Below are 27,283 nucleotides of genomic sequence, written 5' to 3'. Positions count from 1 at the left end.
AATAACATCCCAACTCCTGTATTCAGTATCTTGATCAATGAAGGCCAATGTGCCAAAAGCTTTCTTTACAACACTATCGATCTGTGACGCCACTTACAATGAATTATGGGCTTGTATTCCCAGATACCTCTGTTCTATCGCACACCTTAGAGCCCTACCGCTCACTGTGTAAGACCTACCCTGGATGGTCCTCCCAAATTGCAACACCTTACACTTGTCTGCATTAAATTCCACCTGCCAATTTACAGCCCATTTTTCGAGCTGGTCCAGATCCCAATGCACGCATTGTTAGCAAAGCTTCATAGATTTGTATGTTCCGATACATGATATCAGTGATCTGAAGCACCAGAGGTGAAGCATTGGAGACAAGAGGCGAGTTCAAAAGATTGCCAGAGTGGAATGACCTGAAGATTACTGAGGAAGTTGAATGTGCATAGATCTGGAGACGGCAGTTCTGTTCAAAGAGCTACAGGTTAAACAATCCTGTTTCCAAATAGTCCTGGAATAACACTTATCTCTGGATTTTACCATTTCTTCATCATTTCAGCTCCCACATTTACCCAAATCCTGAGAAACCCAGTCACCAATAGAATCCAAGGCATTGACGATTAAAATAAGAGAAAAAATTGAATAGGCCGAAAGCCTGCCCTGCCATTCAGTGACAACGGCTGACCTCAGAGCTCATTGAAATTCAGACCTTCCTGTACTGATCTCATATCTTGCAATCCCATTATCTAAAGATCTAGTTACCTCTGCATTGCACATACTCTGCAACAGAGTCTCCATAGCTTTGTGAGGAGAGAATTCGCAATGCTCTGTTCGATAAGAACATTCTTCTTATTGCAAGGGAACTTCTAAAGTTCATTGTTCCTGCAAGATTTTGGTGCCCCATTCATTGATGGTTTTCAAAGAGGAAATTTAGAGTACTGAGGGCATTGTGGTACTAGCACAGAAAAGGACATCAGGCCTGGGATCGCATTAAATGGTGAGACAATCTTGAGGAGGCATGTGTCCCTCTTCTACTCCTATTGCCTTGTGTTTGCGTTCTGTACTGAATGGCTCACCGCTTAGCTTGAGGCCTTCCTCCTGCTGTTAGACATTCCAGAAAAAAGGGGAAGTATCATCCCTCCATCTACAAGTCCTGTGTAACTCATTAAGTCTCGTGAATCATTTATAGATAAATTAATTACCTGGCTCTTAGGGCAGATTACTCATCCAACTTCAAACTTTCTCCTGTTAAATTCCGGTTGTTGAGTTTGGTACGGACACCAGTCCTCCTGCAGCAGGCTTTTACCCACCCTGAGCAAGCTAAATATGCTCTTGCAAATTCTGTTAGTTCTCCCAGAATTATTACTTCCAATCGAGTTTAATATGGCCTTGAAAAGTCTCCTCACAGGAGCAATAACAATGAATGAATCACCCTAAACAAGATTATTTACTGCAGTATCTGCTCAGCAGCTGAATGAACTAGATTGAATAGAGCAGAAATCAAAATTAGGTCAATGGTCAAATGTACATTAGCCAAAAAGCAGCAGGCAATAGAGTGTAATCCAATTAAAATCACGTTACCTTGAAGTCAAAGCTTTCATTTAGAAAGTTCTTTCTAAGTGCATCTGAGAGATACAGGATTGTGGTGATGATCACACTGAAAGAGGAGAAAAGCAGGGATCAGCATCTGAAACCATAATTTGTAACTTCACACATTAAAAAAATGACATTAGCTGCAGCTGTGTCATGTTTCACATTGTAATCAGTGCTTATATTTGTTGAAATAACTAGGTATATCCCTTGTTTACGACCATCTAAAGAAATTTGTATTAAATATCTTTCACTTGTAGTTTTGATCAGAGAGGTCATTCTTTAAAGTCATTAATTTCCCAAATTTGTTGGGTGACTATTTAGCAACCCCTTAAGCAACAGCTCTACATTCTCTTTCTAGTTCCAATTCGATTACTTCATATGCTTATTTAAAAATTTTATATATTTATTGAGATACAGTATGGAATTGGCCCTTCCAGCCCTTCGAGCCATGTTTTCAGCAATCCCCCACCTATAATGACAAAGGTGGGAGGAAACAGGAGCACCCAGAGGAAACCCACACAGTCACGGGGAAAACGTACAAACTCCTTACAGGCAGCAGCAGGAATTGAACCCAGGTCACATTCACTGTAAAGCGTTGTGCTAACAACGCTAAGATACGGTGCCACCCCATTTCCCCATGAATCAATCCACAGTCTCCTTTTGCATTGCCTGTTTTCCTGCTCCAGTAGTTAACAAGGGAAGATTAAGCAGAAATCCTTAAAGAGAATGTTGGAAACACTTCACAGGTCAGTTAGGTAGCTGCTGAGAGAGACCAATATGATGAAACCTGAAAGGTAAATTCATTTTCTCTCCAAGGATGGTGCTGAATCTGTGCAAAATCTTTAGCACTCTCTATTTTTATTTCACGTCTGAAGTTCTTCATATGGGATACCAATTAAGTAAATCTTCTTCAGTAAACTTTCTAGATCTGAAACCAGCATCTGTAAAATTCTCCTTAAAGGTTACACAGTTTCTTTGCTGACCCAAGTTTAAGCTAAGAAACTTTTTGTCAAGTTGCTAGTTTACTGTACAATACGGCAACATAGGTCAGCACAACCAGAGTTTCATTTCCAGTTATAAAGTTCATCAAAACTTATCTTGAAGTTATTATTCTAAATAAGTGAGTTGCAAATTCGGTCACCAACACAGTCAAAATAGCCTCAAGTCTTGGTAATCATTTTAATAAATGTCAGAACTTTGTACAAGGATGCTTAGGTCTTGGACAGAGGTTTGAGTTATTTTTGGTTGCTGGTCTTTAATAAGATTTTTGGGATCTTGAAGAAAGTTTGCTGGAAGAGATTTACTCAATGGTATCTGACATGAACATCAGTTCTGCAAAGAACCTGGACAGCCTTTGGTTGTTTCCTTTGGATAAGAAAAACAGATTTAAAAGGGTATTGGAACCAAATTCAACAGTGAAGGAAATTAAATAAATGAAGGGAAAAGCATAACAGTTACAACAGACAATAGGTGCAGGAGTAGGCCATTCAGCCCTTCGAGCCAGCACCACCATTCACTGTGATCATGGCTGATCATCCACAATCAGTACCCTGTTTCAGCCTTCTCCCCATATCCCTTCACTCCGCTACCTTTAAAAACTCTATCTCTTTCTTGAAAGAATCCAGAGAATTGGCCTCCACTGCCTTCTGAGGCAGAGCATTCCACAGAACCACAACCTCCTGTGCGAAAAAGTTTTTCCTCAACTCCGTTCTAAATTGTCTACCCCTTATTCTTAAGCTGCGGCCTCTGATTCTGGACTCCCTCAACATCGGGAACATGTTTCCTGCCTCTGGCGTGTCCAGTCCAATCTGTTACAACAAAAGAACGCAGAAAAATGTATGTCCAAAGGGGCAGCAGACTAATGGCTGGAGATTATGGAAGAAACTACTGCACAGATTCCTTCCAAGGCAGCTACCAGAGGTATCATTCATAACTCCATGGCTTTAGGGTCTATTAGATTAAAAGGAACTTGATAATACAGTACAAGACTACAGGGCTCAATTAGGATATAAAGTTACATATGGCGTACAACAGTTTCATTGTTCAGCACTGTTGCAGCCTGTCTTTAAATGCTTCAATTACTTTCACCTTGTGTGATTAACCAGCTTCCCTTTAATGCACAGATATTCATCACTTTAGCTACTCCCTATGGCAGGGTTCCAAATTCTTACTGTCCCCTAGGTAATGAGACTGCCCCTCAATTTCCTGTTTCATTTATGAGCAACTACCATACACCTATGACCACTCATTTAGTCTCCCATTACCAGAAATGCTCCCCCAATATACTTGGGAGAAATTTCTGCCTTTTTAGTAATAAACAACAGCCAAGTGTCTGATGCTTACTTACTGTGAAGGGGTGGGGAGAGTTAGTAATGATGTAGAGTTGCATGGGGGTGTATGGGGTGTCCAGGGAGGGGTAGCACCTCTGGGGGGGGGCCTGCCATGCCCTTTCTCAGGACAGCTCATCCACCTTTGGTCCCCACCTGGCGCTCAGCTCTCACCTGTGGCTCCAAGTAGCTGTAGCATGCGCAGCGGCCACACCCCGGTAAACCGTCTCAGCAGATGGGCCAAACTAGTTGAGGGTAGCCGGTGGGTCTTTGACCCTCGGTGAGGTAGAGGATCTGTCTATCCCAGTGTGTGAAGTCTGGCCCTGGCAGACTGACCGGAGCAGACTGATTAATGGTCCAACGGTCAAGAAGGCAGCCCAGCAGGCGTAGTGGAGCGCTAGGAGCACGACAAGGCACTTAGACATCCTGGTCATCCACTGCAGCAGGAGAGGTCTCCAGCTGTAACGGTTGTCCGTGCCACTGGATCAAGATCTCTTCTGCCGAGGGAGTGGGATTGCACCTGTGTAACAGCTGTTCCACTTAAAACTCCATCACGCATGGGTTTCTGTTGTGCGATTCATCTCAGTCCAAACCCAACTCGTCAAGCCCTGCAGCGATGGGGGAGTGGCGAAGGAACAGGTGGAGATGACCACCAGCAGTTGTAGTCACAAAGCTGCACGTAGGCGGCCTTTGGATCAGTGGTTGTTCGTCTCCGTAGCCGGGGCAGCAGGGACGTCCGGCAGCATCCAGGGCGACTGGGCAGCCCTTTTTAGGACAGCACTGCCCACCCTCGCATGAGGGAGGGGGTTAGAAAAGGTACCCTAAACATTGCCTGCCCCACAACATCAGGCTAGCTAACCGCGGCTGGCGGATCATCTCCTCAGTGGTCCACATGCATCAAGAAAAGCAAATCAAAGCAAACTCATCTCTGGAGGCTGAAACGTCCGCACCTTGCTGGATAGAGGCAAGGTGGCAAGGCCTGAAAGACGAACAGCACTCATAGCGGCCGAACTTCGCCGTTATCGCACTGACATCGCTGCACTCAGTGAGACCAGGCTTGCAGACGAGGGGTCATTACAGGAAGCTGTGAGTGTATATACGTTCTTTCGGAAAGGGAAACCACAGACTGACAACAGGATCCACAGAGCAGGTTTTGCAATCAAAACTGCTCTGCTGAAGAACATCCCTGCTCTACCCACTGGAATAAATGAACGTATCATGAAGTTCTGCTTTCCTCTCAGCAATTCCCGGTATATCACCATTGTCAGTGTCTATGCACCTACTCTCGTGAGTCCAGACGAAGACAACGAAAGTTCCTGCGAGGACTTGGACCAGACTATTCGGACAACACCCGCCAGCGACAAACTCGTCATCTTGGGCGACTTCAACACTAGGGTGGGGACAGATAGCGACAACTGGGACGGAGTCCTTGGGAGACATGGGGTGGGAAAACTAAACAGTAATGGCCTGCTGCTTCTGAGAAAGTGTGCCCAGCACAACCTGTGCATCACTAACACGATGTTCGGACTGCAAACAAGTACAAAACAACCTGGATGCATCCCAGGTCCAAACACTGGCACCTACTCGACTATGTCATTGTACGCCAGCGTGACCTTCAAGACATCAGCATCACCCGGGCCGTGTGAGGTGCTGAGTGTTGGACAGATCACAGGCTGGTTCAGTCGGTCCTCAACCTGCACATAGCCCCCATTGTGAGCAACCAAAGACTGTCAGAGTGTCATTCAACATCGGCAGACTGCAAGACCCAGGTCAAGTCCAATGTTTTCAAGATGTACTTAATGAAAAACTCTCCGGCAATTCACCGCTTGTGGAAACCTGTTCTGAAAAGTGGATGCAGTTCAAAGATGTCATCACGCAGACTGCAACAACTGTACTCGGACTGAAAACCCGAGTGCATCAAGACTGGTTTGATGAAAACCACGAGACCATTTCAGCAGCCCTTCAGGCCAAGAACACGGCCTATGCAGACTGGCGGAATGACCCATCATCTGTCTCAAAGAAAGACAATTTTAAACACCTGCAGTCCAAAGTACAGGCAGAACTGTGAGAAATGCAGGACGAGTGGCGGCAGAGAAAGGCTGAACAAGTGGAACGCTATGCAGACATGCATCCCACCAGAGAGTTCTTCAGCACCATAAAGTCAGTTTATGGTCCTTCTAAATCAGGATGCTCCCACTTGCTGTCATCTGATGGGTCAAGCCTGATCAAAGACCAGGAAGCACTGAAAAGCCGCAGAGCTGAACACTTTTCCAACCTACTCAATAGGCTGTCCACAGTTGATCCTGATGTCTTACAGCAGATCCCTCAGCAGCCAGTTCTGGATGACCTAGACCTGCCGCTCTCCACTGATGAGATCCAGAAAGCAATCTCGCAGAGGAACCCAAATAAAGCAACAGGGCAGGATGGCATTCCTGCTGAGACTGACAAAGCATTAGGCCCAAACACCTTACAGGCATTCCAAGACATCCTGGAAGACATCTGGATCACAGAGGAGATGCCTGACGAGATCTGCAATTGCCCTCATCGTGGGTCTCTACAAAAACAAGGGAAGCAAATCAGACTGCAGAAACTACAGGGGTATCTCACTGCTGTCCGTCCCAGGCAAGGCTTTTGCCCGCATTCTCCTGAACAGACTTGTCACTGTCTCGGAAAGGAACCTCCCAGAGGCACAGTGTGGCTCTCGGCCAGAACGGAGTCCAGGAGAAGTGCCATCGAGCAGAACAAGCCTCATTGCTCTGTCTTCCTTGACCTGACAAAGGCATTTGACACTGTAGACAGGGAGGCTCTCTGGATCATCCTGAGATGTTACAGATGCCTGAGGAAATTTGTGAAGATGATTCAGCTGCTCCACGACGGGATGACAGGACAGGTCCTTTGCACTGGTTATACGTTAGCTGCATTTGTCATTTCCAGTGGGGTGAAGCAGGGCTGTGTACTAGCCCCAGTCCTGTTCAATCTGTTCTTCACTTGCATGTTGTCACGTGCTGTCCAAGGTCTGAGGGAGGGAGTGTACATCAGGTACCGATTGGACGGCTCTCTCTTTGACCTTCACCGCTTGATCGCACGGACGAAGTGCCTCCATACAGTCATTCAAGAAACCCTCTTTGTTGATGACTGTGCACTCCTGGCGCACAAAGACAGTGATCTACAGTTGATGCTGAACAAGTTCTCAGACGCTGCTATGCTCTTTGGCCTAACTATCAGCCTGAGCAAGACTGAAGTACTTCACCAGCCCGTGACAAACACCAACCCCATAGAATCAAAAATCACTGTTGACGACACCCAGCCGACCAATGTAAACAGCTACAAATACTTGGGAAGCATCATCTCGAGTGATTGGACAAAGAAATTGACTCCTGGATCAGCAAGGCCAGCCAGGCTCTGGGGAGGCTGCGTACCAGAGTGCTCAGTCAACACAGCGTCTGCATCGCCACAAAGCTGAAAGTCTACAGAGCTGTGGTCATCCCTTCTCTCTGGACTCTGTACCAACGACACATCAAACAACTGGAGAAATTTCACATGCGCGCCCTCCGCTCCATCCTTGGCAAGACCGTGTCTCCAGCCTGGAGGCCTTGAGTCGCACAGAGTCCACCAGTGTTGAGTCCCTGATTATCAGAGCCCAAATGCAGTGGGTGGGACTCGCCATCAGAATGGACGGCCACCGTATGCCTCGCCAGCTGCTCTATGGTGAACTGGAGACTGGAAAGAGACCTCAAGGTCGTCCGCACAAGCGCTACAAAGACACTGTGAAGGAAACCCTATGCTACTGTGACATCCAGCCAAGGGAACTAGAAGCTGCGGCTGCTGGCAGAACTGGCTGGCGAGCCCTGTGCTATGAAGCCTGCACCAGATTTGAAGACAGGCGCTGCCAAAAACTGATGGAAAACAGTGAACGGCGTCACAGAACAGCAGTCACAATTATTACAACAACGGACTTCCAGTGCCCCCATCACAACTACAGTATGCAACAAGTCCAGGAGACAACACATATTTCAATTTTAAAACACACTTAATTTTTTGGTTTATTGGCCAGATGAACAAGACAGCTAAAGTGTGATGTCTTCATGAATGTGAAGCCCCAAAACACTATTCCCAGGGATAATAGATACTGGGTTGTATTTTAACAAGCTTCCTCTGAAATACCTCACATAATGAATTTATCATGTATTACAGCATTAAATGTTCTTTAGTGGGAACTTGCTCTTGATTCTGATTTGTGTGATTTGTTCCAGAATACATTAAGGAAGATAAATCAAATACTGCAATATGTACCAGGGAAGAGATAGTTCTAATAGCTCTAATTTAGAAATATTGTCCACCTTTCCCCTTAATGCCAAGATCTCTTGTCCATTCTCCCTGGCGAGTTCCAGGAAAATGAAACTCTATTATGATAAGAGGAACCACATTTTTTGAATATCAAATTCCAAAATCCAAGAGGTAATAATTACTTTGGATATTTCAGGATTGGTCTCATTCATTTAACTCCGGCGAGTAAAATGTTTAACGTACCGTCAGTGTTCAAGAGTTTATAAACAACGGTCATACAAGCACTGCCACAAGCATCTTAAATTATGGATCTTACTTGTTTGTAACCAAGCGCATTATCGTCCAGTCTTTTGGAAACATCTCTGGCCTTGTTAGAATCTTAAACACTGTAAAAATCTGCAGCAGAAAATCCTTAAAAAAAGATATATATATTAATTTCAATGAATTATATCCTACTAACTCTGAAGTGACCATAGTTTTATCAGAGATCCTTGGTAATATACTTAGCAAATATTGCTTGATATCAAGGGCCTAATAGAATTTAGTTTATCTTGTTTGACCAAGGATGTGATGAGGACTAAAATTGAGCAACCCTGGAAAAACTTAGGCTGAGCAAGACTGAAGTGAGCAGATTCATCAGCAAGACCGAGGAATCCACTGTGGAGATCAGGAAAGGGAAGTCAAGTTCCTGGGTGTTAACATCTCTGAAGATCTACTCTGGACCCAACATATTGATGCAATTACAAAGAAGCCATGACAGGGGCTTCATTCAGAGTTTGAGGAGAATTGGTATGTCACCAAAGGCTCAAGCATATTTCTACAGATATACCATGGAGAGCATTCTAACTGGTTGCCTCAAAGTCTGGTATGGATGGGCCACTGCACAAGATTGAAAAAAGCTGCAGAAGTTGCAAAATCGGCCATCATGGAATCAGAATCACGTTTAATATCACTGGCATATGTCGTTAAATTTGTTGTTTTGTGGCAACAGTACATTGCAATACATAATAATAAAATCTATAAATTACAAGTATATATAAAAAAAGAAAAGAGAAAGAAAAAAATACTGAGGTAGTGCTGATGGGTTCATTGTCCATCAGAAATCTCATGGCGGAGGGGAAGAAACTGCTCCTGAAACATTATGGTGTGTCTTCATGCTCCTCGACCTCCTTGATCATAGCAATGGGAAGAAGGCATTTGCTGGGTGATGGACCCTGCCTTTCTGAGGAATCGCGTTTTGAAGGTGTCCTGGATGCTGGGAGGCTGGTGCTCATGATGGAGCTGGCTGAGTTTGCAACTTTCTGTTGGTTTTTTCCCCCCATCCTGTGCAGTTTCCTCTCCATATCAGATAGTGATGCAACCAACTCAATTAGAAGGTTCTCCATGATACATCTGTAGAAATTTGTGAGAGTCTTTGGTGCTATACCAAATCTCCACAAGCTCCTAATGAAATATAGCTACTGCTGTGCCTCCTTTGTAATTGTATCATTATCTTGGGCCCAGGATAGATCCTCATCGATGTTGACACCCATGAACTTGAAACTGCTCACCCTTTGCACTGCTGATCCCTCAATGAGGACTGGCATGTGTTACCTCAACTTAGTTCCTGAAGTCCACAGTCAATTCCTTGGCCTTAATGGCAAATCTGCTCATTTCACTCATGCTCAGTTGCCTGATGTGTGCCGAGATACACAGTCATGTGTGTAGGCCATAGAATAGTAGGCGAAGCACACATCATTGAGGTGCACCATTGTCAGCGAGGAGGAGATGTTATTTCTGATCCACGCTGACTATGGTCTCCCACTGGGGAAGTCAAAGATCCAGTTGCAGAGGGAGGCACAAAAGCCCAGGATTTGGAGCTTGTTGATTAGAACTGAGGGTATAATTGTGATGAGCACTGAACTGTAGTCAATAAACAGCTACCTGATGTAGGTATTACTATTCTCCATGTGACCCAAGGCCAAGTAGAGAGCCAGTGAGATTGCATTCACTGTAAACTTATTGTGGCAATAAGCAAATTGGGTCCAAGTCCTCACTTAGGCAGGAGTTGATTCTGGACATTATCACCCCCTCAAAGTACTTCATCACAGTAGATACGAGTGCCACTGGGTGACAGATACTGAGGTAGCTCATCCTGCTCTTCTTGGGCACTAGCCTCCTCGACATCAATATCTTCAAAAGGCAAAGCCTCAAAAGGGCAACATCCATCATTAAGGACCCCCAGCACCCAGGGCATGTCCTCTTCCCATTGCTACTATCAAGGAGGTGGTACAGAAGCCTGAAGACACAGATTCAATGGTTTAGGAACAACTTCTTCCCCTCTGCCATCAGATTTCTGAATGGACAATTTTCTTCTTTTGCTCTCTTTTTGCAATTTGCAAAAATTTAATTTTTTAAAAATCTATTTCTTATTGTAATCTATAGTTTTTTTATTATGTTTCGTAATACACTGCTGCTGCAAAACAATGAATTTGACGACATATGCCAGTGATATGAAATCTGATTCTATGCAAAGCTCGAGTGGTAGCAGTGTTTTTGGCACCACAACTGAAGGCTACCATTGACCAGATGCCACAGAACCATCTTTTGACCTTTCTTCCTCGGCTCCAGCATTGTGAGTTGGGCGGTGACCAGGATCTTTTCTCATCCCATTGGTTTTTATAAAATTGTTTAATTACACAGCTCTGTTCAGGACTGAATGTGGCAAGGCATGCAAAGCTTTCATAGCATAGTATTTGTGGGATCACTTAGCTCTGCCTGCAACACAGCTTACACTGTATTCTTTTCAAGTTGTCGTCCATTGAAGTTTCAATGAGTGAGCTCATTTTTAGATACATCTGATTTTGGTCGCACTTGGAGTGAGTTTGTGTACTCTCATTCAACACCAGCTTCACAATATCACTGGGGAGTGAGAAATACTAGAAGTTTGAGTACCAACTTCACAATATTGTGGGGGAGTGAGAAATACTAGAAATTTGAACACCAGTTTCACGATATCGCTGGGCAGTGAGAAACACTAGAAACTGTGTATGCCGATTATCATGGAACACATTTCTGCTGCTGTCCGCAATGATTCACAGCTGCTAGATCCATTCTTGGAAGTAGTCAGTTTAATCAGTGGTCATGCCAAACAATTGAGGATGTCCAAGGTGAAGTTAAGGACTAATCACTCACCAGCACCACATTACACTTACTCTACCCTTCATAGCCAAATGCCACAGTGATACTAAAGTGGGCAAGGAAATGTTTTTTCTCTGTAATTATATGGCCACCTGCCAAGGGATCCATGCAGGTTGCTGTCATTCAGGATTTTAGACAGCTGTCATTCGGTAGGAGCAACACACAAAATGCTGGAGGAAATCAGAACTCGGGAACCATGGAGGGAAACGGACAGTTAATGTTTTTGGGTTGATCTGCTGCACCTGGACTGAGGGCCTCTACCCAAAATGTCGACCGTCCATCTCCCCCCATAGGTGATGTCTGTCCTGCTGAGTTTCTCCCAGTGTTTAGTTTGTTGTTCCAGATTCCAAGATCTGAATTATCTCATGTCTTTAATCAGTAGAAGCACTGTCGATTTGCTCATGACCTGTGTTGATACCTCCAGCTCATAATCCAGTGCAACAGAGGGGAATATTAATTCATGAACTGAAGGGAAACAGATGGCAATTAGTGGGCATTTCTTTCCTAAAATTTATCCTGATATCTTTCATTTTCACAAGAACACTCTGTTCACTTCTTCCTAACTAAATGTCACAGGCCTGACATTTCTCTGTGTCCATTATGCCAACAAGACTGGACTTACCCAGAGATGGCCATGGAATTAACTAGGCCATGGAATTAACTAGGCCATAGGCTGAAAGCTTTTCATGCCTGAACTATGTCAGCTTGTTTCCACATATTTGTGTGATTATGCATGTAATCAGATGTCAGTGAGGAGCATTTTGCAGTGACTGGGCTCAGTGGGATTTTATTGTGCCTTTTATTTAAATAACTGCATTCAAATTCCTCTTCACTCCCTTGGTATCCTCTGTGTGGTTTCAATCTCTCTGCTCCCCAAAGTCACTTTACCTTCCATACAATGAATGTTTTTTATATTTGAAGAATATTTCAAATTGATTAGAAACATTGAAAAGGAACATACTTGGATTCCAAGTTACTTGTGAATGCAATTATTATAGACCAGTAAGGGGAAAATAGTCATTCAAGCATTTGTTCGCTGCTCTGCTAATTGACAGATCAATGCATTTGCTCACACAAGTGCAGCTGACTCACCCTGAGATCATCTTTGCTGGTGAAGTGCTCCAGAAATTGTTGATAATGTTTATCTGTCATCTGCCTGAGCAGCGCAAGCAGGCACGCCACAAACTCCCCCTGTCAGAAACGTACAGGAACAGAACAAGTTACCAGTCGTGCAGGCATTTAGGCAATAACAGTGTCAGCACTGAAGTGTGTACAGTCTGTTCAAAAAGGTACCATCTCATAATCGAGAGACTCGATAGGCTGGGTTCATTATCTTTGTAATGAAGGAGGATGAGGGGTTTCTTAACAGAAGTATATAAAATTATGAGGGGCATAAAATCATATGATTTTGAAACAGATTTAGGCCATTCGGCCCATCATGTCTGCTGTCATTCCATCATGGCTGATTTTTTAATTCCCCAGCCCTATTCTTCTGCCTTCACCCCATAACCGCTAACACACTAACTAATCAAGAATGTATCAATCTCCGCTTTAAATATACCCAATTACAGTACTTGGCCCCCAAAACATTTTTCTCAAATTCTTCAGCTATGACTTTACATGGGTCCTGCTCACTCTAAAATCTTAAGAGTGATTCCAAGATCTACAAGAGAGCTTTCATGTTGAGTGCCTGTGGATAATTAATGACATAGAAATAAAAATACCAATTATGGTGTTAATTGCAAACCATTGGCTGACCTCGTACTTGGAGGAGACCGAGTCTCTTCCAGTTTGTCAAAAAATAATGAAAGACTGTGAGAATAAGACCACTTGAACATTACCATAAGAACCCCCTCACTCCTTGCCTTACAGAATAAGGGTGCAAGGTCTGTCATGTGCTATAATGTTACCTGCAAAGCGCTAATTTAGAAAACTATGAAATACACACATGTATTTATGACTTAAATGTTTTTTTCCAGATTTGATTCATTATTTTCATATTGTTTTGCCTTATCTTGCTCATAAAAAGATGAAAAAATTAATTTTCATTTGAATAAAACATATAGGTATTTGAACATCAAAGTATAAGAATGAAGGTGTCCATTTTTCACCCAGTGGCCAAATTATGAGCTTAGCACTTATGAATCATAACTGACCTGCAACAGTATTTTGTTCTTTACAGCTATCACCTGACCAAGTGGGCATTTCCAGCATGGCTGTTATCTTATATTTCACTCAATGATCATTTTTGTTGAACTGGATAATGTTTCTAATAGGATTTCCTAGTTTTTATTTAATTGTACTGAAATTTAAGTCTATTTCTCATGTGATAAATACCATCATCTCCGGTGTTTAACAGCTCTAAATGCAAAAGCAACCAAACAACTTAGGAAAATAAGATATGAAGAAGACTTAATTCAGCACTAGGCACGTGTATTCACATCCAACAAGTCATTCCACATCCTCACACAATTGGAAGGGCAGATGTTTGTGAAAAGTAGAATCTCATAAACTGCAACACAAAGTAGTTATTCTTCTTGTCATTGCTTGAAGAAAGTCTGTTTGTTAAGAGATGCTTGAGAGCTTTTATTTAATAATGTCCACAGATCTTCCACAGATAAACCTACAGATTTAGCCAGAGAGTGGTGAATATGTGGAATTTGTTGCCACAGGCAGCTGTGGAGGCCAAGTCTACATCTATTTAAGGCAGAGTTTGATAGATTCTTGATTGGTCAGGGCATGAAGGGAAACAGGGAGAAGGCAGGATGTTGGGGCTGAGAGGGAAGATTGATCAGCCATGATGAAATGGCAGAGCAGGCTCGATAGGCCAAATGGCCGAATTCTGCTCCTACATCTTATGGTCTTCATCCATTTGAACTGTGATATAATCACATTCAAAAGACAATATTATCTCAAATACAGCAATCCCTACTTATTGCACTGAAATGCCAGTCCAGATTATTCACTCATGTTTTTCATTCATGTTTTAGCTGATAACTTTGAATTCATTAAACTAACCCAAAATGGTTGAACTGTTTTTTCTTCTTTAGTAGGCCACACTCTGCCAAAGGTTGATCAATGCAAAACTTTGGAAGGAGATAAATATTCACAAATAACCTGATGGTACAGTGAAAATGCACTGATGTAGCATGTGGTACGTTCATTTACTTATAACCTACGAAACTTACGAAATTGTTGATAAATATGTGATATCGTGATAGCCTCCTGCCATAAATGCAACTTCAGTTGGTAATATCAGATCACCTAGATCAATTCTTGATACCAGTGTAGTGTGAGGGGGAGGAGGAGACAAAGAAACATGACGAAATGTGAAGTGGTCACATTCATGTTTAGATACTTGGTCAGTTACTACATGGAGATATAGTTGAAACAGATTTCAGTTTGAAAACTGGTGACCTGTCTAGTATTGATAATTGAACATAGCTGATAGAACTTTACAACCTTGTGAACTATCTCACTGACTCAGAGTACAGAACAAGCAGATAAAAATGCCAAGATCTGTGGAGATAGGTAACCTGATAATCACAAGGGTAGGAGGTTAAATAATTCTGAAAGTTAAGGATAAGGAAAATGAAGAACCTATAGCTACACATTTGGTAATAAAATCAAAGCAATGCCTGTGAGCTTTGCAAGCAAGTGCATAAAAAGGTAGCAACAGCTCTGGAAAATTATGATCATGTTAGACGGAGTCAGGAACATGGAGAAAAACTTGGTACGTCAACCCCTATATAAGTAATGATATCTAGAAGCTATGAGAGAATTAAAAGAACTGAAAGAGAATGTATCTCAGGGTTATATATTGTGACATATATGTACTTTGATAATAAATTTACTTTGACCCTTTAAGAGAGGTGCAACACTAAAGAATTAAGTAATTGAACTATGTGGCAAACCTTTGAACTAGTTGTGATTAATGAAATACAGTGATTTAGCAAGACAATTACTGGTGTGGTTTATCTAGTGCTGAACTTCAATTGCAAAATGAGTACACTTTTTAAATTCCAGACTTTTTCCAACTTCAGTACTTCTTAATATGCAATAAAAGCAAAACTGCTGGAAATTCTGAGGCAAGTCAGTAGCAGACTTAGAAATAAGTTTCAGATTGGGAGCATATCTTCTATTGAAAGTGCATTGATGTTACCACCAATGTTATTTGACCTGTTAAGCATTTATTGTGCTTCTTTTTTACCATAGGTTTCATTCCCAGGATGTTTATATACATAATGTTTCATTAAATAATTAAGAAATAAAGGAACACCGAAGATTTAGAGAAAATATTTACAGTTTTGACTGCATAACACTTATTCTGGTGGGGAAACTCAGAACAAGAAAACATTATGTTAAAATTCAAACTAGACTATTTTGAAATTTAAATAATAAGGAATGTTACATAGAAACTGAAGACGAAATCCAAAATGCAATTCACCCACTCCTCCAAAAAAAAAGAAAAACATGAATTTTCTAGATTTTTGTTGGACAACTGAAGCGAGGGCTTTCAGGAGGAGCACAACAGCTACAATCTGAGGACATGTCTGACAAGGCTTGAGGAGCTGAGCAGTCCACTCCTGTTAATGTGTTCCCACACAAATCTAAAAGAAAGCTTCTTCCCAGGCTAATTGGTTGCTGAAGTTTCAAAGGCTTCTTGCATTGCGGATCTCTCCTCTGTCACTGTAGCTGGTATTCCTGATTTGATGTGAACCTGGCTGGGGAGTGGAGAGACAGGTATAGGAAAAGCAGGAGGGACACATGACACAAGGAAGAGAGAAATGGGAGGAGTGTAGATAGACAGATAAAGACAGACAAAATATAAATGATTTTGTAGCTAGCTTTCATCTCAGACATGATGGAAGAAAGTTTTGAAAATAAAAACTTCATAGATCTGAAATGAAAATGGTTAAGTTTTACCCAGTTGTGTACATGCTTTTTTTGCAAAAATAATAGTACCAGAAATATTTTACAGTAATACAACGTGGGTCTGAATTGTAAAAGTATATAACCAGGTGGCCAAAGTGCAAAGTTGTAAAGTGAAATAAATTTATTTTGTGTTAAGTGTATAATGTCAATTGTACCAGTGTATAGTTTTAAGCTACTTTCATTAAAAGCTTAAACACCTACTAAAGCATGAAGAACACTATAGGAACTAACTGCTGCTACAGAGACGTTTACTTTTGATGAATATACTTACAGTCACATCCTGAAACTGCAAACGAATTGTGGGTCCGGAGGGCTGTGGCCTATTGCTGATTTCTAATATTGTCCTCAGCAGCATACCCAACAAGCTGTCGACAAGCATATCCACCTCCCCTGAAACAGTCGCTTCCTAAATGATAACATCAATTACAGCTGGTGTCAAGTCAACTCACATTGTACTTACAAGACAGAAACAAACCAGCTCAATCAAAGGAGTGATCAACAAGAAAACTTAGAGGAAGTCAGCGAGTTAAGCAGCAGCTCTGAAAGCAAAGCTACAGCCAACAATTCAGGTTATGACCATTCTCGATACAGGATCTCAACTCAAAATGTTGACCATTTCTTTGCCTTCACAGATGTTGCCCAACCTGCCGAGTCTCTCCAGCAGCTTATTTTCTGTTCCAAGCTATTATGCCACAACAAACTGAGTCTTTTTAAAGTAAATAGGATTTTGGTCAATTTTCATTTGCAATTTTGCTTCAGTACAACCTGATCCCCCGCTACTGTGTCTGAAAAAGGCCATGAAAATGAACGCTCATTGAATAATAAGCTTAAAGAGCTAATTTACATTGTGTAGTAAAGACATCATTTACAATAGCCTGTTGCATGGAGACACATTTTATTTTTTGGGTCCTTTCTTAATAAGCGATTGATTTATTTTCACTCATTTAGGACAGATACAAATCAGTTTAAATAAGAAAATAATATGGAGAAAGGTCTGATTATGATGCCTACATTTTATTTTACCGCTCAAGGATTAACGACATGTGTCTGAAGTTACAAGAGTAGATCACATGGAAAGAAGTATCCTTGTGAGGAATGAATGGATCTTTCTGCCATGCACCACTGTCCTCCTGGTCTAACATTCAATGCAGGTAAAACAAAACTCCCACACTATCACCATGGCATTGTTCAATTTATGTGCTGACATTTCACAATCACACAACAAACTACAATCAATCCACAAGGCCACACAAAAATAATGACAGTAGCTCAGGTTCTATCTCCAATAGAACTTCTTTTTATTATGAAAGTTAAATTAATTTGTTAACTTACAATTAAAGTAAGCTAGTACAATTCCTAAACACAATCAATATAAGAAACATTTATTCTCACCCTCTGTATGCCACCTTGGCTGAACAGTGGAGCACTTTTAGTAATAGACTAAGACAACTGCACTACTCCAGAGTGTTAAAATGAGGTTATTCTTCCTGTCAGCCATTAGGCTCTATAATGAGTCAACATATAGCTGGGAAGTGATGATCCCCTCCTGCTAGGCTATTTGAGGTAACATTTTTTAAATTCTTTCTTACTTCTCTTCTAATATTTGCATTCTGTGCACTTGCAATGCTACTGTGTAACTGTTATTTCCTTTGGGACCAATGAAGTATCTATCTACCTATTCTATGCTCCACCTAAAGTCCCATTCTCACAAGGAAAGAAGTTCAAACATTATTTAAGAAACCATCCCAAAAGAATCTATTTTACTAAGTAACCAATAGGGTCAATTGCTCACAGAAATAACAAATTTACTGGGGCACTTATGCTTAATTTAATTGGTGTAACAAGCTAATATCAGGTTTTCTCTCCATTCCTTTTACTTAAATGTTAGAGCTCCAAACATTTAAAGAATGACATACATTCAGGCAAACACAGCCTTTCCGAAGTTCATCGAAGAAACAGATGGACAATAATTTAGTGCTGCTATTACAACAGAAAGCCCAACTTGGGCAAAGGTCTTTCCTTTGGGAACTCTGCTGAAAGTGACTTGGGTGACTTTAGAGCTCCTATCCTTGGAGATCAAGGACTTGACCCCGACCCAGAAATGGAGACAAATTTGTAAGGGTTGAGGTGGGGAAGGTGGGGGGAACAGTTTGAATTGAAATGTTATCCCTTCTGAATATCAAGCTACCATGCCAAAATCATTCATGTACCGCCAATATTCCAACTCGCATGAGCCTAACCGCGTCTATTACTTGAAGGTTCTATGGGTCTGTTAAATGCATCCCAAATATTCCCAGGTCAGTGAGCCTTCAACATGAAATAACAATGGTCTGGAAGATGTGTAGTAGTTTCATTTCCAAAAAGATCTTCACAAATATATTCATTGGATCTGACCTGTCTAGATTCAAGCCATTCAAATAATTAAAGGAGGAGCAGATCAGAGCAGCTGAGATTTTGGGGTCCACACTTCTGATTTTTTGAAGCTTGCTTGCAAGCTCTGCACAAAGGTAATTATTTTTTTTCCTGTTAAATTCAACTGCGTGTGCAAGATAATTATGTAGTATAGTAAATTTGAGTTACTCATCTTATAATTACACAGTATACAGCAAAATGTAACTGTAACAGCAATCTAAAGACAAATAAAGCCCAAAATTAAATTTCAACATGGTTTCAGTTACATTTTAAATGTAATGCTTAGGGTCATTTGCTGTGAATTTGCTCCCACTTTGACGCTGATTGCATTTTGTCAACTATCATATTTATATAAATACACTGCAATTTAAATGCTATTGATTTCTTGGTCATGTTTTGGATGAAAAGCTTGGTGTACATCTTTCTTTAATTTTCATTAACTACTCAACAAATTCCTCAGATAATGACCCAGTCTTTTGGACACGCACTTCTCCCTATAAAGGCTGAACTGTCATCCCATTCCACTTAGCTTCATTACTTGATCTTGTAATTATTTAATAAATTGTAATTGCCTTGGTGAATCGAAGAGAAGCTGCACTGAAGACGGGTAGTAGTATGCTTTCAAATGGCGTGAAAGAAGTTGTTACAGGACATGCATCAGAATTGCTGCTAAGCAGTGCCTCCGGCTTTGTCAAAGACCCCTCCCATCCTACTCTCAAAATTTTTGACTTCCTACAGTCAGGCAGACTGTGCTACAGCTTGAGAACCAGAACTGTCAGGCTGGGTAACAGCTTCTTTCCCCAGGCTGTTAGACTTGTTAACACCCTGATGCAACCTAACATATGCGTACAGCTTGCCTGAATACCCTGCCGCACTCTCCCCACCAACCCCCCACCCATCTCCAACTCACCGACACACTCTCATCCCGCAATGGTCACTTTTCATCTTTTATTTCTGCTGTTACATATATTTGTATCACTGCTTATTTCACTATAATAGTGTCAGTAACATTACACTGTCTCAAGTAAGCATGCACCTCCCATTTCATGTCAACCTGTCAACCTTCAAGCCATGCACACAATATGCTGGAGGAACTCGGCATCTTGTGTGTTGCTTAGATTTCCAACATCTGCAGATTTTCTCTTGTTTGTGATTGAATCTTCAAGCCATGCTACTTATTCTGTGACGATATGAACGAGATTCACACTATATGTGCCATGTGTGATTAAACGTACAATGATTTGTACCATGGCTCTCGATGAATCATGTTTCATTTAGCTGTATACATGTGTACGGTTGAATGACAGTAAACTTGAACTTGAACAGTGTTAATGAATTTGATGAATAAAGAAAATAATATCTTACAACAGAAGAAGATAGGGGTAACTGAGTCACAAAGAGAAGGTTCATGTAAGGTATCAAGTAATTCCATAGGCAATTTATCATGGAAATGTTATTAAATAAGAGGTTTTGAAACAAAAATAAGAGACAAAATGGGAGGATTTGAAGATTTTTCTGGGATTACACATCACAGTAACAATTATGCTTGGGTGGGCAGTGAGCAATCGATCATAAAAATGAAGGTAAATGTGAGAGAAAAAATGCAAAGTAGATCACACTGGCTGTTAGTTTGTTAATTAATTAATTAATTATAATTGATTGCCTGGAGTATTCTGTATAAATTTGTTACCGAATTAAACAAGACTGGAGAGGATGAAGAAATCAGATTACAATTTTTCAGATCATTCCAGTGGGCATCATCAATTCCTTGATTGATGCCCACTGAATGCAGTTTAGACACAAGTAATAAATAGTTTCAACATTCAACCAGCTGAGAATTCTAGCTAATCTCTTGGCAAAATTTCTTGTTCATTTATCCAAAAATAAAAAGAAAACATTGTCTAAAGGTCAAAAATAACCACGGAAATACCTTGTGTGCCGAGATATAGCAGTAAATTGTACAGGAAATATGGCTTTCACCCAATGTGTACTGAGATGTGACACAGATTGGGAGAGGAACCAAGTTAAGATATTATGAGATCTGTTGTGCCAATAAGATCCAATTCAGCTAATCAAGTCTCTGTAACAGGTAAACATCCAGGAGAAATCTGAAGCAGGACTGCTCAGAAACAAAACACAAGATATCTGGCAACACAACATTTCAGGGCAGCCCTGCTGTGGTTGTGACCAGCAAAAGGGTCCAGACGTACTCAAGGGAACTTGTCAAGTACATAATAAAAATGGAGGGAGGCATATTTATGTTCTTCAACTGAAGAATAGCCAAGAATTGTGTCAAGTATAAATCCTAGTGTAAGCATACAAAAACAATTGTTTACACAATGCAATAGCAAATTTAGTGGAAACATAAGTTTACATTGAATATCTTGCCTGAGACTGCGCAATGAATTGTGTGCTCAAACAATTTTTATTATGAATTAAGTTTGCAGTGTGTATAGGTAATATCTTAAGATGTCTAACATTTCAAATTTTTTGAACCTGTTAATTTTCAGATGCTAATAAGGATAAAAACATCGCATAAGACCCTGAATGACACAAACGTTTTCTATACCCAGAAAGTTAGTTTTGTTTTTAAAGTGAAGGCTTGTGAACCACTGGACCATAAGCAGGTAGGATCTGTGATATAATGAATTAGAGGCAGCCACATTTGGGATAAACTGAAATCCAGCTTGGAGGTGTGAGACTATTGCGATAACATGGAAATAGCTGAGCCAAAAGGTGATGAACACAAAGTGAGAACTCCAGCAGCAGGTATTGTAGATGTCACTGATGATATGGAAGCAATTTGTGTCAATAATGGACAAAGCGGGAAACAGGAAGTTCATCTCAGTGTCATTATACTGGACAACAGTTTGGACTAGTTGGATTAGTTAGCTAATATAAAAGTTTCTGTCCTTTTAAAACATTTTGCTGGAGGAAAGTAAAAAATTCTGCTCTGCTTTTTTAAGTAGCATCTCAATCAGTCAATAGTTTATCTTACAAGAAGAAAGTGTATTTCAACTGTTAACAGAAATATTGAACTTGGCCATTACTTCATGAAGCAGAAACCAAGCAAGGCCATTCCAATGCCCATGTACCACTTCCATTTCAGAAGTAACTCTGCAAGTTAGCCCTGCATATACAATACTCACAGTGCCGTCCTTCTTGATGAGACAAAACATTGCACTAAGGATGCGTGCACACATAATGAGATCCTTCTGTTCTTGCAAATGCATGTGAAGATGATGAAGAACCACAGGGAGGAGAATGCAACGAGAATCTAGAACACATTAATAAACAAGAAATAGTAGTACTGACACATTGATGATCATGACAAAGCTTGGGATCTAAACATTTACACAACTGCTGTTGGTTTGGTACTATTTGTCTTCTTTCATTGAGAGTGGAAGTTTTTTTTCCATGGCAAGCATTTTGCTCCGGATTAAAATGTGTCCTGTGAAGGCATATATAATGCTGCTGAATTTCTCTGAGATTGTCACTTGATCACCATTTATTTTTACGCATGGTAGCACTGAAAGATTAGACCAGCAGTTGCTGCCAGAGGCAACTAATCAAGCACACCAATCACTACACGGTAAGTATGAAGTTTTCTGGATGTGAACTTGCTCTCTGCTGCTACCCAGATTCTTAGTAGCAAGGGCCCAACTGGTAGACTTGCATTAAATTATTCTTTTACAAGAGCCTTCCAGGAAACCAAAGCGCTAGATGGTTTTGGGCCTGTACTCGCTGGACTTTAGGGGATCTCAATGAAATTTATCCAATATTGAAAGGCCGAGATAGATTGGACATGAAGAGGAAGTTTTTAATAGTAGGGGAATCGAGGATCAGATGTCATAGCTTCAGAATACAAGGACATTCCTTTAGAACAGAGATGAGGAGGAATTTCTTCAGCTAGAGGATGGTGAATCTGTAGAATTCTTTGCCACAAGTAACTGTGGAGGCCAAGTCACTGAGTGTGTTTAAAGCTACAGTTGATAGGTTCTTGTTCAGTAAGGGAGTCCAACGTTACGGGGAGAAGGTAGGAGAATGGAGTTGAGGAGGACAATAAATCAGTCATGATTGAATGGCAGAGCCAACTCAACAGACCAAATGGTCTAATTCTGCTCCTATGTCTTACGGTCTTATGAACGAAAATATTGACAACCCAGATTTGTTACCTGTCAAAATCTTAGGAAATTTATATACCTTTAAAACATCAAAAAAGTGTAGAAAACCAAAGAACTATAAAGGCTTAAAATGTTCAACTTAATCAAAGTAGAAGTAAAACCAATATGGTTCAATTAACAATTTATCAGAATCCCTTACAGCTACTGCGCTCTCTTTAGAAATGAAAGGACTGATCAAAAATGTGATATAGGTCAGACAACGGCCAGATTGCCACAAGTTTGTATTTCAATTCTGGGCTCTACTTGGAGATCTGAGGCAAACCACAGTCTCAATATCATTGAGAAAGTAATTAGGGACAAATTACTACAAATTGCACATTTAGACAGAGATGTAATGTAAAGATTTTTATTCCTCATGTATGTGAAGGATGTAAGTAATAAAGTCAATTCAATTCATGCAGAAATTCCAACCCTGTGGTCACATGTAAACATAATTGCTGGCACACCTGTGCACTATTTGGCCTGCTGAGCAAACCACTTCTTCCTGAAATCAGATTTGTCGAGCTCAAGTCTTTCAAAAGGCTAACTTGGCATCATTTAGAAATGCTATTACTCACATGGATCACACCATGGTAGTCTGTTGGGGGGAAGGGGGGAATATCACATCTGATGCTAGACTCCAACAATTTAGTGCATTTCCCTCCAATTTAGACTACTTTACCCAAGAAATTTATCAGAATAATCTGGTGTTCTAGTTTGCACTGATAAAATGCCGCCCTCTCAGTGGTAAGTGCTTTCTCCAAACCACAAATAACATTAGTTAGTAAATTATTCTTTTGTGCTTTATAACAAGTACCATCAAACATAAATATCACTATTACACTGGCTGAAAACTAAGCTTTTGCATTTTGATCAGCTACAAAGCGAATGTAGAGCTGAACTCTGTCCTTGTAAATCTATCCTTAGAAGGACATGTACTATGCTAAGTTTCCTACTTGAGGGTTTAGATGTTTCCTCTCAACACACCTTTAGGCTGCAAGTTCAGCTGACTGAAACGCCCCCAAGTCTAGTTCAACAATTACTACAGTAGCAGCTGAAATGACTCCCAGTTTTCATAGGACACTTGTCACCAATAGGCATCATTAATCCCATTTAGAATAGTCACACAATAAAGCTGATATTGCTGTGGGAGAGAAATAACACACAAAGAAAAGAGCTGCAAAGCTGCACTAACAGATGGAGTTTTCTTTTTGCTGGAGTCAAGGAGGGATAGGGAGAGAGTGGAAAAGGATCCAAGACCAAAATTGGATCTCATTATCTAACTGAATGGCAGAGCAGATTTGGGAGAGCCATTGACCTCTACTCCTGTTTTTTGGTACCACATCAAACCTAGCTTCATTGACAACAGCCCTTTATTCACCAGTACTTCAGAAAAGTAAGGTCCAACTCTTCCCTCCAGGGCCATGTTGAAATAACCGAAGCATAAAACAGGACTTAACCTTTTCAAAGTGAAGTATTTCAAAAGGAACTGGTGTCTTCACAATTGGCTTCCAATGTAACCGTGTTTGACAAATGGCAAGCATGTTTATTCTCATATGCTATAATAGCATTTTGCACTCTATGCAGCAGCATGTGGGAGTACAGTCACTTGACAGACTGAAGCAGTTCCCAGATGCAGCTGTCCAGCATCTTCCATGACCAGCCACTGGTGTTTACACTCAGACCAACATTCTACATAAGAATGAACAAGGCTATTTGTTTAAATCAGAATACAGAAAATGCTCCTGGTCATATTGACAGCTGTATACTATTTTTAAATCCTACAACATATGCCTTTCATTAGTTATTCAATGTCCATAATAACAAGATACAAAAATAATTGAGTTTTATTTCTAATGATGCAGAGCGTCAATGCAACGTTGAGGCCAAAGATCACATCTATATAAGATCAGATCCTTCATGCCAGGGCACATTCAACTCCTGTCTAAAATACCTGTAGGATGCAGGTATGTCTGCAATGCTGTTCACAAATTGTTCTCACAATTTAGAATAAAGGGAGTGTAACGCGGTCAATAAATCAAATAGCAGGTGACATGGTAGTGTAGCAGTTAGTGTAACGCCAATGACCCGGGTTCAATTCCACTAATAGGGCAACGCAGGCTAGGAAGGGAAGGATGGAAAGACAGGTAACATTACATCATGTGGAAGCAGGAGTTAAGTATAATACTTACTAAAATAAGGGTATAACATTGTTCCAGTTACCAAGTAAATGGGAATGGCAAACTCTGATAACATCTTTTGGGAATATGAGAGAAAGTATTCATTAGATTGACTTCGAGTAGAAACCAGCAAAAAGCGAATGGCCAGTTTCTCAACAAAGCACTGTTGAATTTCATTCACTGTATGTTGTAAGCTTTGGAAGACAAATGGTTAATGAGCTTTTCCTGTTAATTGATGAAATTTTCCATGTCTTCCTGCCTTCTCCCTTTTATACTATGGAATAATTTTACAAATAAAGCTTTCGAGAAAGATCTTTTGAAGACAAGTTAATGATACGTCACCAATTTCCCTGATACCTCTTTGAAGAATTCTAACAAGTTTGCAAAGTGTTGTTTTCAAATTACCAATGTCGCTACAACTTGACATTTCTCTAAACATTCTGCAACATCTGTTTCAGCATATTCAGAAATATCTTACCCAAACCATGTGGCAGGCTCATGTTTTTTCAGCTGATTTTTGTTTAAAAAAATGGTGTCAGACAGATTTCTACTTGTCCCGTGCTTTGATGCAGTTCTTATTTCCAATAATTCTAATGATTCACAGCAGGTGTTTGATTAGATGAGTCAAACACTTCCTGAGCATTCTCTGCACAGCAAGATGCATCCCCCAAATTTTGTTAGAAGAGAAGTAATGAGACCTACATTTTGAGCAGTTCAGGGCACATATGAAGTGGGATTTCATATTATTAAGAGCTATCAGCTAATTTAGATGACACACTATTTAGGACAATTATGGCTAATACAAGGGGGCACAATCTTAAGGTGAATGGAGGAAAGTATAGGGAGGATATCAGAGGTAAGTGGTGGGTGCGTGGAACACCCTGCCAGGGGTGACGATAGAGTCAGATACATTTGGGGCATTTACGTAACTCTTTGGTAGGCACATGGATGATAGAAATATGGAGGGCTATGTAGGTGGAAAGGATTAGATTGACCTTAGAGCAGGTTAAAAAGACAGTCAAATGTTGTGGACTGCAGGGCATATATCGTGCTGTAATGTTTTATATTCTATGATCCATGCAAGACAGACTGGAGTAGGTAGAATTCTTGTTTGGAATAATGGCAAAGAGATTATGACTTTGTATCTGTAAAGTCAAGTTTTTTTTTTGTTAACTTCGTTTTGAAGTCTTAATTTGACACAATGCCCTGAGATAATTCACAAACAGAAAGGTAGCTAAAACAATTGAATAAAGCAGGAGTATTTTCATCAATTCCTCATCGCCTGCTTATGAGATGTCTTATTTATAGATACATGGTGACTTCAGGTTATTGATTTGCAGCAATCGTACCAACTTGCTCATTGCTTTTTAAAGTTTATTGTGTTTGCTTATGGGTTATAAAAATGCCAACAAGTTTATTTTGTAGATTTTTACATATAATATTATATATAATCTCAATCTGTATACTGTATATACATACACACAGAGTGAGAAACAAGGAAAGGCACAGATTTTGCTCCTTTCCTGAAACGGCCCATCCATTCTATAGTGCTCTGTAGTCCATACGGAGAGGACAATGATGAACTGACAGACTGCACTACGGGGTGCATCAACTTCTGTGTGGATAATACTGTTCCAATTAGGATTACACATTTCCCCAAACAATAAACTTTGGGTCACCAAAGACATCAAAGCCATACTGAACAGGAAGAAGAGGGTATTCAGAGATGGTGATAGGGAGATCAGGCTGGTTTAGAGGGAACGAGGAGAGAAGATCGTCCAGAGCAAGGACCACTACAGGAGGAAAGCTGGAGAGGAAACTTCAGCAGAGCAACTCAAAGGATGTGTGGAGTGGTATGAAAACAATCACAAGGTACAAAAAGACCAGAAACCAGGTGATTGAAGGGGACTAGGCCAGGGTCAACAAGTTAAACTGTTTTTTCCCAACAGGTTTGATGAGGAGGCTTGTGTTTACCCCTCTACAACCCATCCAATACCCCCCACCTCCAGCTCCTCCCCTCGTCCTCCATCTCTCTCCAAGGACACCAGAAAGTCAATGAACAGAGACACATGGACTGTTACTGCTGAGCAGGTAAGGGGACAGCTCAGCAGACTTCACCCAAGCAAGGCTGTGGGCCCGGGCAGCATCAGCCCAAGGGTAATCAAGATGTGTGCCACTCAGTTGGGTGCAGTCTTTCAATACACCTTTAATCTGAGCC

The 27,283-nt window shown here is 40.8% G+C and overlaps 1 protein-coding gene across 6 annotated transcripts in view; it reads right to left on the bottom strand.

The window, feature by feature from the left end:
- dock4 (dedicator of cytokinesis 4) overlaps window positions 1-27,283 on the bottom strand; it is a 366,243-nt gene that overhangs the window by 110,553 nt on the left and 228,407 nt on the right. For all 6 annotated transcript variants that reach the window (XM_063057889.1, XM_063057890.1, XM_063057892.1 and 3 more), the window contains exons 24-28: window positions 21,872-21,999; window positions 16,582-16,716; window positions 12,468-12,566; window positions 8,512-8,606; window positions 1,570-1,645 (exon numbers count right to left, since the gene is read on the bottom strand). In XM_063057889.1, coding sequence (XP_062913959.1) covers window positions 1,570-1,645; window positions 8,512-8,606; window positions 12,468-12,566; window positions 16,582-16,716; window positions 21,872-21,999 — 533 coding nt within the window. The remainder of the gene's footprint in view (window positions 1-1,569; window positions 1,646-8,511; window positions 8,607-12,467; window positions 12,567-16,581; window positions 16,717-21,871; window positions 22,000-27,283) is intronic.

This window comes from Mobula hypostoma, chromosome 9 (genome assembly GCF_963921235.1).
Source record: "Mobula hypostoma chromosome 9, sMobHyp1.1, whole genome shotgun sequence".
NCBI lineage: Eukaryota > Metazoa > Chordata > Chondrichthyes > Myliobatiformes > Myliobatidae > Mobula > Mobula hypostoma.
This window is presented reverse-complemented; position numbering and strand designations above follow the sequence as displayed.